General features: G+C 44.1%; 1 protein-coding gene across 5 annotated transcripts in view; it reads left to right on the top strand.

The window, feature by feature from the left end:
* Positions 1–8,430, top strand: part of ZCCHC2 (zinc finger CCHC-type containing 2) — a 39,846-nt gene extending 31,416 nt beyond the window's left edge. For 4 of the 5 annotated variants that reach the window (XM_088521332.1, XM_088521331.1, XM_088521330.1 and 1 more), the window contains 3 exons: positions 247–375; positions 1,087–2,595; positions 3,629–5,486. In XM_088521332.1, the coding sequence (XP_088377458.1) occupies positions 247–375; positions 1,087–2,595; positions 3,629–3,696 (1,706 nt within the window). In that variant the 3' untranslated portion in view covers positions 3,697–5,486. Of the gene's footprint in view, positions 1–246; positions 376–1,086; positions 2,596–3,628; positions 5,487–8,412 lie in introns of those variants that run through there. The other variant, XM_088521329.1, reaches the window with a different exon arrangement.
* Positions 8,431–15,900: the final 7,470 nt, after the last annotated feature.

Below are 15,900 nucleotides of genomic sequence, written 5' to 3'. Positions count from 1 at the left end.
CTACCGTGCAAAAACGTTATCTGTGCATAAATGTTTCCTTTAACAGAAAGAATTTAGTCATTACAGATAAAGGGATAGAGTGTGCTGAATGTGGGGAGTTTAAATGTAAGAGGTGCAGAGGGAAAGATCCAGTTAAATAGGAATACACATTAATAGACAACCTAAGTAGCATGAAATGAGCAGTCCAAAAGAACCCCACTTCCATCTACCAGGATTAAAAATAAAAATGCCAATTTTTATTTTTAGATCTGAATTTGGACACTGGATCTGGTCATGATACATGTGGAGAAACATCATCTGAAAGTTACAGTTCTCCTTCTAGCCCACGACATGATGGGAGGGAAAGCTTTGAGAGTGAAGAAGAAAAAGACAGAGGTTGGATTTGTGGAGAGCGTGCATGAAGTTTTACTTCATTACCTTGACTATCCTCTTTTTCTCTGTTTAGTTTCTCAGTTTTATTAGCTATTTTTATTTCTGAACTAGTCATAGGTCCATTTTTCTTTGTGGATTTCATGATTAGAGCGTCTGAAGACTTTTCAGCAAATAGCAGGAGAGTATTTAAACATGGAGCTTTAGATTAACGTGTGTGTGTGTGTGTTTGTGCATGATATCTATGTTGTCTGCTTTGGCTGTGTAGATCTGAAAAACTTCAGAAGCATGATAAATAGAAGAACTTTGATCTCACAAGGGCTTGTTTTATAAAAAGTTATGCTTGGTGGGTCTGAGATATCTCTGTTGTTTGTTTTTTTGTCTTGACTGTTGTATCCACTCCTTCAGGATTTGAATGAACTGTGTTAATGTCTTTCTAAGTAGATTGGGGTTTCTATGTGTTTCTGTGTGCCTGTTCACATGTGCAGATGTACACAAACCAAGGGCACACTGGCTAGCTGGGTGGATTGATATAGGCAAGTGATGATTTGGATGAATGAAAAGGATCTTAAATTTATTCTGATTCGGGATGACGACATTTCACTTTTGTCATCAAATGTAATAAACTTTTGTGTAAGGGTAAATGAGTCCTGAGAAAGGCAAAACACAGTTTCCAGTTCAAGCTTCTGCCCCTCACAAATGCTTGTTTCTCTACAGATACAGACAGCAATTCTGAGGACTCTGGGAATCAAAATGCAAACAGGTTTACAGGCTACAGTGCTGTCAGCTCATCAAATATGAGCAAACCATCTGCTCAGATCTCTTCAATGCACAGTGAAAACGGAAGCCTTCCAGAAGATGCTTTGAATGCAAAGTTTCAACACATTTCCTTCATGCCTGCCTTACACTGTGTGATGCACAGCGCTGCCCAGAAGCCTGAGGCCGTTGTCCCGCCGCCCATCTCTGCCGACGGGAAGACGATGGGAATGCTGGTGACCACACCGGTAGCCGTCTCCCCTGCGAGAGAGTCCGCAAGCTCCCCTCCGGCTGGACTGGGAGCAGTGACCTCTGGCGACGCTGAGAAACGCCTCGAGCTGATGGCTTCCCCTTTACCAGTCCCATCCACGTTCCTTCCACATTCTGTCCAGCCTGGCAGCCCAGCTTTGCATTTGGCAATACACAGATTGAAAATGCCCTCTCCACAGGGATCATCAGAAAGTTGCACAGTTAATGGACCACAGCAGCCAACAGGAAGCTTAAGTATTGGATCACCAAATACTGCCTTTATCCCAGTCCACAGTCCAGGTAGTTTTCCAGGATCCCCAGTTCCTACTACAGATCCCATCACAAAACCTGCATCCCAGGTGGTAGGACTGAATCAAATGGTGCCTCACATTGAGGGAAACCCAGGAGCAATCCCTCAGCCTACCAATCTGAAGGTAGTTCTTCCAGCAGCTGGTCTCTCCACAGCAGCACCACCACCTCCACCAGCTTCGTACGCTTTGCCAGGCAGCCCTCATGCTACTAGTGTCTTGCCCAACCAGAATACAAATGTACTAAGCACTGTGGCAACGTCCTCCCCACCTCAGTCAGCTGGTTTAGGTGTTGGTCAGGTCCAGTCCACTGTTCCTCCTGCAATACCTACGCATACCCCAGGCCCTGCCCCTAGCCCGAGCCCTGCGTTAACACACAGCACTGCACAGAGTGACAGCACATCTTACATAAACGCTGTTGGGAATAGCAACACTAACGGGACAATGTTACCTCCACAGCAGCTGGGATCTGGTCCTTGTGGTTCTTGTGGACGTAGATGTAGCTGTGGGACCAATGGAAGCCTTCAGATTAATAGTTATTTTTATCATAACCCACTTCATGGACAAGTCTACAGAGTTCCATCTTTCTTCACTCTGCCATCCCTTTGCAATGGCAGCTACCTCAATCAAGCACATCAAAGCAATGGAACACAACTCCCGTTCTTCCTGCCTCAGTCTCCATATGCAAACGGGCTTATGCATGACCCAGTAATGGGGAGCCAAGCCAACTATGGTATGCAGCAGATGGCAGGATTTGGGAGGTTCTATCCCGTTTATCCAGCACCTAACGTAGTTGCCAACACAAATGGGTCAGGACCCAAGAAGAACGGGAACGTCTCCTGTTACAATTGTGGTGTAAGTGGACACTATGCGCAGGACTGTAAGCAGTCGTCCATGGAGGCCAGTCAACAAGGTAATCATGATAACGCCCAGCGGACTTGCTTTTGAGTTGAGCACTTTCTCTTTACCTAGGTGAATGTGCTGGTTCTGTTCTTGAAGAAGGGTGTGCGTGCGTGTGTGTGTGTGTTTTGTGTACACAACTGTGCATTAGTGACCTGCTCTAAAACTGCAAAGAATCTTATCTCTCTGCCTGGTAGTTTTGCAGAAGAGTGCAAGGGAACAGGGTTCACGAGTGCGGAATTGAAAATGAGCATGATACAGAGCTGGGAAGTCAAACTGTATCAATTCAAAATTGTCATTCTTTTCACCTGCTTGTTTTTGGCATTATGTTGAAACTTGCATGTTGTTTCAATTCTCCCATTCCTATTCAGTGTTTCATGTTTTTTTTTTAGATAGAATTCATTGGCAAAAGGTGTAGAAAAAATGAATTATTGTATATAATATTAACTTGGAATTTTTGATCTTGTGAGAATTGAAGAAATGAGCTGACCTTTTGATAATTTAACTTTTCTGTGGCCTACCTTTTTGTATGCCTGGCCGTCCTTCTGCACCCCATCATGGAATACCTAGATGGGAAATGCTTTAACTTGTCAGACAAATAGCAGCCAAAAGACAAAACCCAGCTGGAACTAAAATTGAAGGCATGGCTTCAATCTCACATGCCACTGCTTGCTCTGTCCACAGAAATGGAGAAAATGCAGAGTTCACATAGAACATCAGTTATTTCTTAGTCTTGGCCTGTGCCCATTCTGATTTCACTTGTTTTGTCAGAGTGAAACAAGAAAGACCAGCCTTGATGGGGTCTTTTTTGCTTTGCATTTTTCCATCAAAGGTAAAATCTATGTCCATTGTTTAAATTTTTTTAAAAACTGTCACTTTTAGCAAGAAGATGAGAGAAAATAGTATAAAATCTTAGGAGCTGCTTTTAAGGGAGTAGAGGATGGTAGTGCCTTTTGAGGAGCATGCCCGTTTTGATACCTTGTAGTGGTTTTGTAATCCGTTTGCCTTGTAAGCAGTGACTTAGCAGTTCTCTTTCCCCTTTTTAGGCACTTACAGACTGAGATACGCACCTCCCCCTCCCCCTTCCAATGATACCCTGGATTCTGCAGACTGAAACAAGTAAACCTTGCCTACTTAAACTGAAGCTTGGGGACCTGGGGGGACGGCGGGGGGGGGAGGCGGGGTGGGTGGTCTTGTGGTTTTGGGACGTTCCCGGTTTTATATTCTGTTGGAGTTTTTTCATTGCTTTTGCACCTCTGTTCAATACAAAAGAAGAAAGCTGAGTCCCTGGTCTCCTCCTGGTTCCACACAAGGCTTGCGTAATGCATGTAATTCCACCACCCAGCCAAACAATCAGAAAGAGCATTTGAACCATGCTTTTGCACTGAAGACTTGAGACATGTGCAATGTTTACTGCATTTTAAAAAAGTCCTCTGACCTCTGGCATCACTGGTGGAGCAGCCATATGGTGAAAGAAGAAACCTGGTCGTGTTCCCCACAATCTTGGTTCCCTCCCTCCCCATTCTCCTTATGCTGCTGTCTTACTTTCTTTATCCTGTCTGTCCACATGGGTTCATTGGACTTGCATGAGTGTTTAGTGGTTCATACAGACCATGCCCATGCTCTAAATTGTTGCTCATGAATTGAGGGGAGATGTTCAAACGTGCTCTTAGGAGAGTGCAAAGGAGCACACGATACGGTGCGTGTGCTGCGTCTGCTGACGATACAGATACCCAGCTCTCGAGGGGCTCAAGTAAAGGAAAACGCCTAGAGCAGGAAGGGGCTGAAACTGTGTGGACTGGAACAGGTTCTGAAAAATGAACAAGCTTAAATTGACAGATTTTACTTCCACTGTAGCTTTTTAGCCTGTATGTTCAGCAACAAAGGTGAAAAAAATGGTATGAATGTTGTACTCAGTGTGTTTGCATTTGTAATGAAAGTTGACAGCATTTTTTTCCTTTTTTAAAGCTATTCTACATCGTGTCAACACAGAATGAACGTTACTTGATGGAATATTTTTTTCCTAAACTATTACAGTGTTGCATTGTACTTAGAATGTAAATGTTTTATTTCAAACTGAACAAAAGCTATGGTTTTCTACAGAATAGTCAGGTATTAGTATTAGAACCTGTCTACCAAATAGCAAAGTCACTATTTTATAACAATTTACCACTATGCGTAATTACGGTATAATGTGAAAGACTGAACTGAGTGTTAAGATGGTATTAATCATGTCAGTATCATGAGTAAGTAAGTTTATGCTGCTGTATTTTTTATTTTATTTTTGAAAGCCAATATACGTACTAAATTGCTTCCAGGTAATATTTGATTTCCTAAAGTGCACTGAGGTTATCTGGAAGATGAGTGTATTTTTTGACTGCTGCATTCAACACCGATGAACAACTACCACTGTATATCCATAGGGTTTGGCATTCCTCACAGTTCATGGCAGAAACGTTTTCTTAATGTAAGACCTGGTGTCCAGTAGAGGGATGAAGTAAAATCAGTCTTTGGTTCAGCCATCTAATAAATTGCTAAATGAACAAAAAAAACTTGAAGAAAAAAAAAAAGCTTGATTACTACATTTCTTCATAGGTAGCATTTATATTTATAGCACCAGTGTACATTTTGAAACTTTTTTCTTGGAGGGGGGAATGGGGAGGGAGGTAGATGAAAGCTTTAATTTAAAGAAGTTTAAGTAGTAAATGAAAATTATTTTGATTAAAATTTTTATTTGATCTGGGTATTTTTGGACCACTTGAAATGACTGAACTGCGTTTGAGTTGAAGTGAGGGTGTTAAACCACCAATGGACTTGTATTGTGAATTACCTGCCAGTTGTACTTTATGGAACTTATTTTATGATTTAAAATACTGTACTGTAAATAGGAGGTATGTTACCTTCTCTTTATTTGTATGTTTACCATATACTTTGATATTTGAAATGTACTGGAAAGGTCACTTATATTTCTAGAAGAGATTGGATTTTATGCAACCTTTTTTCCTTGAATTAACAGCAATAAAAAAAAAAAAAAGTACCTGTGTGTAAGCACTGTCCTTTGTCACTGAGAGCAATGAAAGGCAAGTCAGGCCCGGCCCTCTGGGTGCAGATGGGACTGTGGGCAGCTCTGGCCAGCTGCTGTTCTGTAGACCAAGCGGGGACTAAGTGTTCGACTTGAGGTACCGTCAGCCTTGTATCTGAAGCCTGAGTGCTACCTCTCGAGTGAGACTTCTTTAATGTGGATGGGTCCCACTCTGGAGAAATAGGAGGCCCTCGTGTGATAGACCCGGGAGTTTGGCCTAGGCTCTGGCACAGCGGTTAAGCATGTGCTTCATTGTGAGGGCTCCTGGCTCGGGGCTGGAGCCCCGCTGAAATAGGCTTTGTTGACCGCAGGGCAGTTGCAGCTCGTGGTGCTTCTCACTAAAATGTGTGTCCAGCTGCGTAACTGGAAGGTGAGATCTTTATTGCTTGGGCTGAGGAGCTTGGTGCAAGAGGAATTGCTGGGACTAGGAAACAGCTGAGGAGTGTGTGGATTAGCAGCTGAAGGATTTGATACAAATGTGATGAGCTGTACAGTAGTGAGAAACGAAGTGTGTCACCTCGCTTTCCCTCTGCTGCATGTGCAGGGCATCTTAATTCCTTGTGCTTAGCAGCAGCTTATCTGCACAGCTGAGGAGCACAGACTATCTTGGATCTTCATCCCATCTTACCACCCAAAACAAGCTACTTCCTCAGCAACCAACCCATGAACCAACCTTTTCTCCCCCCCACCCCCCCAGCCCTTAGGCAACTTGTGTAGTAGCAGGGAGCTGTTTAGCCCAGGCATCGGGCTAACGTGCGTTCCCAGCTTCCATTTCTACATCTTCCCTGGAACACAAACTGTCTCTGCCAAAGGGAATCTGCTGCTTGGTGTGCATCTGCTTGGAGATGCTGGGGATCCCGTGTACCTGGCCAGCACCGTCTGTGTGCGTTACAAGCAGCGGTCACTTAGATTTTGGCTGGGAGCGCTCCTGGTTTGTAGGGCCTGCTGCAGTTGAGGGAGAGGAAACTTGCCCCAGTAAGTGACCTTAGGGAGATAGTGTTGGCCTAATGCTTACCTCTTGACTTAGACCCCAGATGCTGTGTGAGTAGCTCACAGCTACTAACTGAGGCTGCCAGCGATATCCCCAGTAAAATATAAAGCTTGATTGTGCTGATGAGGAGCGAGCAGTGGTGTCTGGCAGGCCTGGTTCAGCCTTCTTGCTTTGTGAAGCCCTCGTGTCTCACAGCTGCAGCAAGAGGCCAGCGACCACCACACCATTCTGCCCGCGCAGGGGCCGCGTCCTGCCGAGGTGTTGTTTGCCTGGCTTGGACCTCTTAGGTCTTCTCGGCTTTGCCTGCCCGCAGGCTGGTTCAAAGGCTCAGAGTTACTTAACGAGAGTCCTCCTGAAGTTGCTGTTCTACTGGTTTCTCCTCGGGCTCAAGGACTGTCTCGGTTACATGGATCAGGCTCCACGTACTAAACTACAATTCTGCGCTCTGCTAATAGGGCAGGAAGAAAATAAAAATAATAGTAAGAAAGAGGTCATTCTTGCAGGTATATTGCTTGCAAGAAAACTTAATTTAATCCATCCTAAACTCATCTTCACAGTAGGTGGCAGCAAAACTCCGCTGGCTGGGTAGACTGTAACTTCTGACACCGCCATGTGCTTCAGTCTAATTTGCTTTTAGCATTTTCTTGTTATTGCAGTAAGCTTATTTGGGGGGTTTCTTTGAGTCTTTATTTCTCAATGTTTGTTTCGGTACGGTTTTCTCATGTTTATAGATTTTCTAGTACAAGGAGCATACTAGTTGTTGTCTCTCTGAAAATAAGCATATTGAATGCTTTTTCTCTGAAGCCTTAAATACCAGAGCTATGACAGACCACGTCTCATAATGAAGATTGAAGTCAGAGAGTTGCAGCCAAATGTTAAAGCTGTGTCTCGAGAACAGCGGGGAATTTTTATTTCTGGATTTTTGTGTTCATAGAGAGAGGAATGGTTTCTGACGTTCGCGTAGCTTCTCTGGGATGATTCCTGGGGGAAGCTGGTTATCTCTCTGGATAATTTTTCTTATTTGTGTCTCTGTAAATAAAAACTCTGAAGGTCTACAACAGAGTGTTTAGCATCAGATTTTATATTTAGCTGTAGTGCTTCATGCTCAGGAACATGTTGTCCAAGAGATGCACTGTAACACAGTTGTTCTCTTTGATATCGATACATCCTGCCTGACTGGTGGAAAGGGTCGTTGTTGTGTGACTCTGTCGATAAAACAATGTACAAAAGTGTAGGCTGAAAAAATCTTACATTGGGTGAAATGATAGAAAAGCTTTATCTTAATGCTGCAGTAAATAAGATACTGTTGGTACTTTCACTTTAGAATTCTTTCCTTTGCTTTAAAATGGTGATGTTTTATTGACTTCTAAGGTAATTTCTTTCCTGAGACAGAGGATATTGATGGCTGGTAGAGTTGAGAATAAACTAATAAGATGCTGGCTGGCATGATGAATGATTGATGGAGTTTTACATTAAAAATGTATTTGCCATTTAAGTTTGGTCTTAAAATACTGGCTGGGGACTTAGAAAAAATAATATTATGTAAAGTACTGTTTACATTAAGAATATATGTGTTTACATTATAATAGTTTTATTTTGCAACTCTTGTAATTTGAAAGTTAAACCACACTGTTTTCAGCAGTTCTGGTCTGTTTTGACTGAAGCTAAGCTTGGAAACTGATGCCATGTCTAGCTAGTCAGTATAAAATATGAAATGAGTTGTGTTGCTATACAAAAATCTTTCTCTTGTTTTTGAGTTTTTTACAGGATGTGCAGCTGAAATTGCAGAGAGTTTATCAGCAGCAAAACTTCTGGATGAAAACCTCGTGGAACTTATTTTAGTTGCTTCTTAAAGACCAGATCAACTCAGAGATGCATACTGATTTCTAGGTATTTCCAACTGCACATATAAACCAGCAAATCTTGGCCTCTGTCAGCATATCAAATAAAAAATCTCAAATGAAAAGATCGGTAATGTGTGAGAAAGGGAAAGCAAAAGCAGCAACCAAAATACAAGCAGGCATCAGGGTATGTGTGAGATGAGCCAGTTTTCACATTTCATTTGATTTTTTTTTCATTTTATATATATTTTTTTACCTCAGCCCAGACTCCGTTCATAGCAAACAACTTCAAAAAGCAATTGCATCTATTTAATTCAAAAAACAATCGAATTCTGCCTTTAATCAGTTTTGTTAACAGACCAGTTGACTGTATCAAATACATGTTAGAATCTCATAGAAGTGACTGGTGCTTCTTGCAATTTGACATAAGGCTAATTTATATGGACTTAGAATAAACTGTAGTAATACTTGTAAAATCTTATGGAGTTCATAATTCATAAGCCTATATAGAGCTGTCAGATAACACACCATTTAGAGCATGGACTCCTTTTGATTTGTTTTCTATTTTTTAAGTTAGTGTTTTTTTCATTCTTTTTTAAACCTTGAGCACTGATTATCTTTTAAAACTTCTTTCACATACATATTAAAAGCATAAATATGATGAAGGGCAATTTGAAGTGCTTTAATCCTTGGTATATAAAACCTCCAAACAGTAATGTTGAAGACTTGCGAATCTGAAATTAGCTAACCCATACAAGGGAGTAACTATTTCTGCTGCAGAGTGGCAGCATCTGTCCAAAGATAGCTAAATAAGAAACATGTCTTAAGATAGCCCTTCTACTTCAAAGCCATCAGATTTTTCTTCCTTTTAAGTAAGGATATTTCATTTCGAGAAAGCTCTTAGGTGGAGGAGGCAGAGAATGTGACATTAATTTAGAGTTGGACAGCAGAAAAAAAAAAAAGTGCTGGCTAGATGGGTTGAAGGCACATGAGATATGACTGATTAGGCTGTCATGCCTCCATAATGTGCTCCTCGTTGCGGGGAGCAGCTACTGCGACACTTGACATGAGCTTCTACTTGTCCAAGTAACAGATTGGACTTCAATCCAATGGAAGTCAGGATTTATGACTTCCTTTTCATAAATTTACTTCTTAACCGTGTAAGGGAATACTGCAGTGCTGTTGTTGCCACCTATTGCCAGCAGGTTATTAATGCTGTTGCCAGGATGGCGCAGCCAGAGTAACTATATGCGGCACTTTGCCATGACCTGACAGACCCAAAAGACTGGCAGAAGGGCGGCTGTTATTTCTTGGTCAGCACTGTACGTATCAAGGGCAAGGAAATGGCTGTCGAGAGGCTGGCAGAGGATTTTGAAGAAATACGGTCCTGATGCTCAATTTCTGAAGTTTTTGCAGGGACCTGAGTGACCTGTGTTTTCATTTGCGCCACGAGCCCCATTGGTTCTTCAGAAGGATGACAGGAGCAGCAGGTACTCGGCGCTGGAAGGTTGGTTTTCTTCAACAGTGGCCATGCGGTGGCTTTCAGGTTGTAGCTGACCCTTCCTCCAGCTCTGACCCGCACATCAGGCCCCCTGGAACAGGGGAATGGATGCTCTGGGTCAATGACAAATGAAATGTTTTATGCCTTCAGGTAAAGAGCTTTAAATGGGCTTTGATTTGTGTATGGCTGCAGATATATCACATTGGAAATAATGGCAGCAGGGTGGATTTGGGAATCTGTGCGGTACCAAGAGGTACAAAAACTGCCCAAGGATTTGGTGTTGGTGTGTGTTGCAGAATCTGTTAAATCTCTTCTGTTTTTTTGCTCAATTTTAAAAGCAAATGCATTCCTAATAAGTAGTCAGCTCACAGACAAGTACAACCGGGGCTAGGACAGTGGGTCGGGCCAGCTTGACTTTTGCACATGCTGCCAGAGCGTGTGTACTTAGAAAGTTTCATCAGTTATTTGGACTCTTAATGTGTTTTTTCAAAACTCTGTGATTTGGCTTGAAGTTTCATCTTTCAAATCTTCACTGCACATCTTTAACCAGTTCACTTTGGCCAGTTTTGGACACCTTTCATATTCAAAATATTTCAGGCTTACTCAGGCAAAAGGGAGGGCTCCACGAAGCCTCCTCGTTGCCCTCTTCGTTGGTGTGCATTGCCAGTCACCCCATATTTTTCAAAGCTTTTCTTTTTGTTTAGCAATGTGTCAAGTTTCCTTTTGATCTCATTATAGGTCCTTATTTCCATGCGCGATCTGGGTAACATATTCCACATGCTTTTGTTAGCCAGCTCTTTGAGTCTCTGCCTGTCTTTGATGGAGGTACGTGCCAGCCTCGGTCGACCGCCCCTTGAAAGCTGGGAAGCGCATCTCAGTTCTGTGTCACATTCATTTTGCCTCAGACGCTCTTTCTCTTACACTGTGCATAATGTTGCTTTGCTTAGGTGTTTGCATACTTGCAGTAATTGCTTTATCTCTGCCAGGAGATTATTTTTACAGCTGGCTGTGCCTTTGATACACGGAAACGTTGGCACTAGAGAGGGAGCTGGTGCGGGATCAGTGGCACCTGTTTGCGCTGTGCAGCATGGACCCGCCACCTGCAGCATGAGCAATCGAGTGGTCCCATAAAGGACAAGAAAAAATACAAACAAAAGCCAATGTGAAAACAAGTATGAGGCAAGGCCAGGGCCCCGGGGGCACTAAAAGCCTCACCTGGGGCCATCCCCTCCACCCAGAGGAGCCTGTTCAGCTTGGTGGGGGGCTCGTGTCAGTGTTCTCCCCCCTAAATCTTCATCTCACACATAATGTTTTTTGGAATGTATTGTCTGAAAACCCCTTCCAGGTAACGGTTTGCTTCTTACTGCTTCTTCGTTAGCTGTGGGCCAAAGGATGGTGTGTGCCAAGTGAAAGGAGACAGAGATCAGCCGCTTTACAGATGATGCTATTTAAAATGTTCGGCAAGTTCAGGAAAAAAATAAGAGGGGAAGAGAGCAGCTGAAGAGAAGGAAAGAGAGATTGGAAAAAAGTAAACTAAAACGTGGCTGCTGAAGTCACAAATACTATTTATTTAAGGTAGTTTCAGGTTCAAATTCACTTCCAGATACTCTTGAACTAACTTCAGTCATGCTACAAATACAAAGCGAATGTAATGCTGTGCTGAATCCAGCTGGAGCTGTCTTTCCAGTGAAGCAAGTGGGCTTTTCAGCTACCCTTTTAGGCAAGAGTTTTTGCAGCAAAGCAGAGGGCATTAAATTGTGTGGTTATATATTTCACTGCTCATTTGAGACCTATTAAAATGAGGTATTGCATAGCCTGACTCAGCAGAAGCAGGTGAAAGAGGGTGGATTTTGCTTTGGACTGTTTTTGCCTTATCAGAGAAAGCAAAATGCATTTTTTTTTAACTTATGCATACAGCATTCTTGGCTCAAAACTCATTTATCAGCACTAGTCACCAAATAGGGTCTAAAATGTCAGTTTTCTGCCTCTGAGACAAAGAAAAGTGATGATCCTGTGGCACTGGCTTGGAAATGTAATTGCAAATGCGGTCTGAGCAGGGTTTATTTTATTGCTGGAGATGGCACTAGCCTACAGGCTGCTTTTTCTGAGTCTAGTGTATTTCCTGCCCTGTGTTTCATGTATTTAGAGCATAACAGCTTCAGCGCTGGCTCTCACGGCTGGGTATGTCCATGAAGCCCGAAATGAGCAACTCGGGCTTGGCTGAGCATGGCTGGACTCAGTGCACCCTTGAGGAGCCAGCTCTGTCTTTTTTATGCTGATTTCACTATTAGCCTGGCCTGGCTTGCAAGCTAGTTCTTGGGACTAACTTTTTATTTATTTATCTAGTCTTATTCTGATTTATTTATTTTATCATTGCATTTTGTTGGAATCATATTGCGTTTTACTCTAGAGCTTTAAAAGTTAAGAAAAATCTAGCGTAGGATTAAGAAAAATTCCAGCCTAGCGCCAGGAAGATGATTAAGGGACTGGAGCATCTATCTTATGAGGAAAGACTAAGAAGTGAGCTGGGCCTGTTTAGCCTGGAGAAGATTGAGAGGAAATCTGATCAATATGGAAAAGTACCTGGGGGGGAGAATGTAAAGAGGATGGGGCCAAACTTCTCGGTGGTGACCTGTGACAGGACAAGGGGTAATGACTACAAGCTGAAACACAGGAAGTTCCATCTCCATGTGAGGAAGAACTTCTTTCCTGTGAGGGTGACAGGGCCCTGGAACAGGCTGCCAAGAGAGGTTGTGGAGTCTTCTTCTCTGGAGATCTGCCAAACCCACCTGGATGCCACCCTGTGCCCTGTGCTCTGGATGTCCCTGCTGGAGCAGGGCAGGGGTTGGGCTAGATGATCTCTAGAGGCCCCTTCCAACCTCAATCATTCTGTGATTCTGTGAAAAATGGTGTTGAGATTAAGCTGACTCTCCAGGTTCATTCTCTTCTGAGCACCAGGCAGACTGGGCTCATCTTCCCATGAGCAGTGAACATAATTGCAGTGAAGGGACAAGGGAATTCCCTTGTCGAGGGAACAGTTGAGGGTGGGGCAAGAAGTCTTGAGGAAGAGCACGGTTGTGGTTTCTGTTTGTAGCACTGTTCTGGTGGAAACATGGACACAGGAGGAGTAGTTACCATCCTGAAACAGTAGGTAGCAGGAAGATGGCAGATCTCTAGGTTAGCAAGAAGCAAAGTGGATGTGCGATGCGGCTACTGCTGTGCCAAGACCAAAGTACAGCTGAACCTGGCTGTTGTAACCCGTGGGGAACGCAGGACTGTGTTGTAGGAGCTGCAATAGAAATCCCACACAGCACATCGTCTGTGACATACAGGCACATCTCTGTGCTTCTGTGGTGCCCTTTCCCTATTTGTTTCTACTGTCTAGAAGCAAAATGCTTGTCTGCCCCAAGCTGTTGGGGGGACAGCACAAGGCGCTTGAGCTCTCTGCTCGGGGGAAAGGGCCCTGAAGCAGCCATCATGGGGGAGGGGAGTTGACTTTTGCCTCCCTAGATGGGTTTCCCTGTCTTCTATTTAGAAAAAAAAAAAAAAATAGGTCTTTCCTGAGAAATCTCCTTTCTTGCAAAACTCGATGTCCTTAGGCTGCAATGCTGGCTGAGAACAGAGCAGTGGTAAAAGACTTCCGAAGGAATATATGTGGATGAATCACAAACTAAGGAGTACAGGTTACTCTTGCTCTGTCCAGCCTTTGGGATGTGTAACGGCTTTTACTCATGTTGTACCTCTTGAAACCCTTTTTGCTGTCTTCCCTTCATAGTTTCTATTTTGTTCTAACCAATGTCTTTGCTATCAGTATAGACAGCTTGTTTCAGTACCTGTGTGTAGACATCGAGTCGTTTGAAGAAATCCTGGTCTTCCCTCCAGACACACACTGATCTCCCCAGAGATCTTGAGCCATGATTTCTAGCCCTGTTCTGCTGGCCCAGCTGACCCAGGATGCCTCAAGTAGCATGAGACACGCATGGTAAGCAACTGAACGAGAACCTTGCTGCATGTGCTTTACAATGGGAACCACAGGCAAAACTAGGTCTGTTACCAATTTTTATCTCTGTCGTACTTGCTACAAGTGGAATTAAGTCTGAAGGGAGCAGCAACTGCTGGATTCTCATAGAGATGCTTGGCACCAGTGCTGTCAAAATTGCTGCTTGGTCCCTGTAACTCTGCACAGTCCTGAGCTTGTTCTCCTTTCCATTTCCATCTCCAAGGGCATCTGGCTGTGCCTCCTTGGCAGGTGCATCTCTGAGCTCCCCACGTAGGCAGTGTAGAAGAGCTGGAGAGGGAAAAGGGAAAGGGGGAGATGAGAGCACCTGTGTTAGATGCCTAATGGAGCAAACTCAGTCTGTGGCGGAGGAGAAATGAAAGCTGTGAAGTCTCTATGTCTCAAACTCTTGCAGAAGTCCACCAGAAAGAGAAGGGACTACATGGGGATGACGGCCTATCCACACTGTGGCTTGCAGATATTTTGACACTGTGTAAGCTGTTTTTGCTCATCCCAGAGAAGTTTCCGCTCCAAAAATCTGATACAGATGTTTCAAATACCAAAATGAATTAATTCCCTGCGTCAGACCCATTAAATTAACTTCTTCCTATGTTGCTGCAAGTGTTGACTCAGCTGCTGAGAGAGGGTTGCTGCACCTGCTTTGCTTGCACTGTGAGTAAGAAAGCTGGAACCCTCTCCCCCAGGCTTAGTCATCATCCTCCCCTGCCTAAAATGAGAAGCAAGAAAAGCTCCTTCTGGTGACCCAAAAGAAAGAAAAAGAAAAAAAGCTGCTACTGCCTTCTGAGCAAACCTGGTGCCTCTTCTCAAGGGTTGAAAATGGGAGCCTGCTTCTGCCAAGGCTCCCCAGCTTTCTACCTACATGAAAGAAGGGCACCTCTGCGGGGCGCCTCAGCCTGAGCGTGAGGCAGGGTGAGTGACCAGAACTACAGAGCTGGGAGCCCTCGCTGGGCTTCACCTTTCCTGAATAGGAGAAAGATGTACAATGGTAGCTGGCTTGATTTGGGTATTCCCTCCAGTCTGCCTCACAGAAGTGTTTTAATGCTTTTACTTATGTCAATTGCTCTGGACATCCTGGGCTGATGATTTTGTGAAGAGTAGATTCAGCTTTCATTTGCCTCCCTCATTCAGCCTCTCTCTGCCAGTGCTGCTTCCTTGACTGTGTGTGGTCCTGTTGCCAAATCCTGACATTTTCTATTTTTGGTTAACTTCAGAATGGAGCTCCAGAATAGTTGCTTTTTCACTTTCCTCTTAAGTAGGCCACGCTGCTTGTCTGCATAAATGCTCTCTTCATGCATCTTGTCACTCTGCCTTGCAGACTTCCTTGGAAAAAAACAAAACTTCATGTTTTAGAAAGATGTCTTTTCTTCCTTGTGAATTGCCTTTGCTCTGTGTGATAGCCAGCAATTGGCCCCACAGGATGAATACCAAGCAGCTTTGCAATTTGGATATAAGACACCCCGTGCATATAGGGTTGTCGTATAAGGTCTTGAAGGCAGAGGAGTTGCAGGCGCATAGGAAGGAACCTGCTCCCATGGAGCAGCAAGGAAGACACCTTTGTAGCTCCACCAAGCCCAAAGGTTTGAGTCGGAGTGGACCCCAGGCTGCAATCCTTGCATCCCATCCTTGAGCCTTTTGCATCAGCAGCAGCGCTGGCAGGATTCAAATCCCTCTGCTCTGTGGTCAATTCCCCCAGGTTGTTTCTGTGCCTGTGCCTGCCTGGCCTGTGGTGTTTTGCTTCCCGAGCCGCGCAGACGCTGCCTGTGAGTCGCTCGGCCGTGTTGCCAGCACTGGCACGCGCCCTGGGGCAGCGCCGCCCCCAGCGTGGTAGGGCTCGGCCTGGGGCAGCGCAAAGCTCGGGCTGAACCAAGGAGCTCTTTGGGTTACA

This window comes from Tinamus guttatus, unplaced genomic scaffold, assembly GCF_059628265.1.
Source record: "Tinamus guttatus ecotype Peru unplaced genomic scaffold, ASM5962826v1 Tinamus_guttatus_pri_ptg000117l, whole genome shotgun sequence".
Taxonomy (NCBI): domain Eukaryota; kingdom Metazoa; phylum Chordata; class Aves; order Tinamiformes; family Tinamidae; genus Tinamus; species Tinamus guttatus.
The sequence above is the reverse complement of the archived record's forward strand: the minus strand, read 5'-3'. Positions and strand labels throughout refer to the sequence as shown.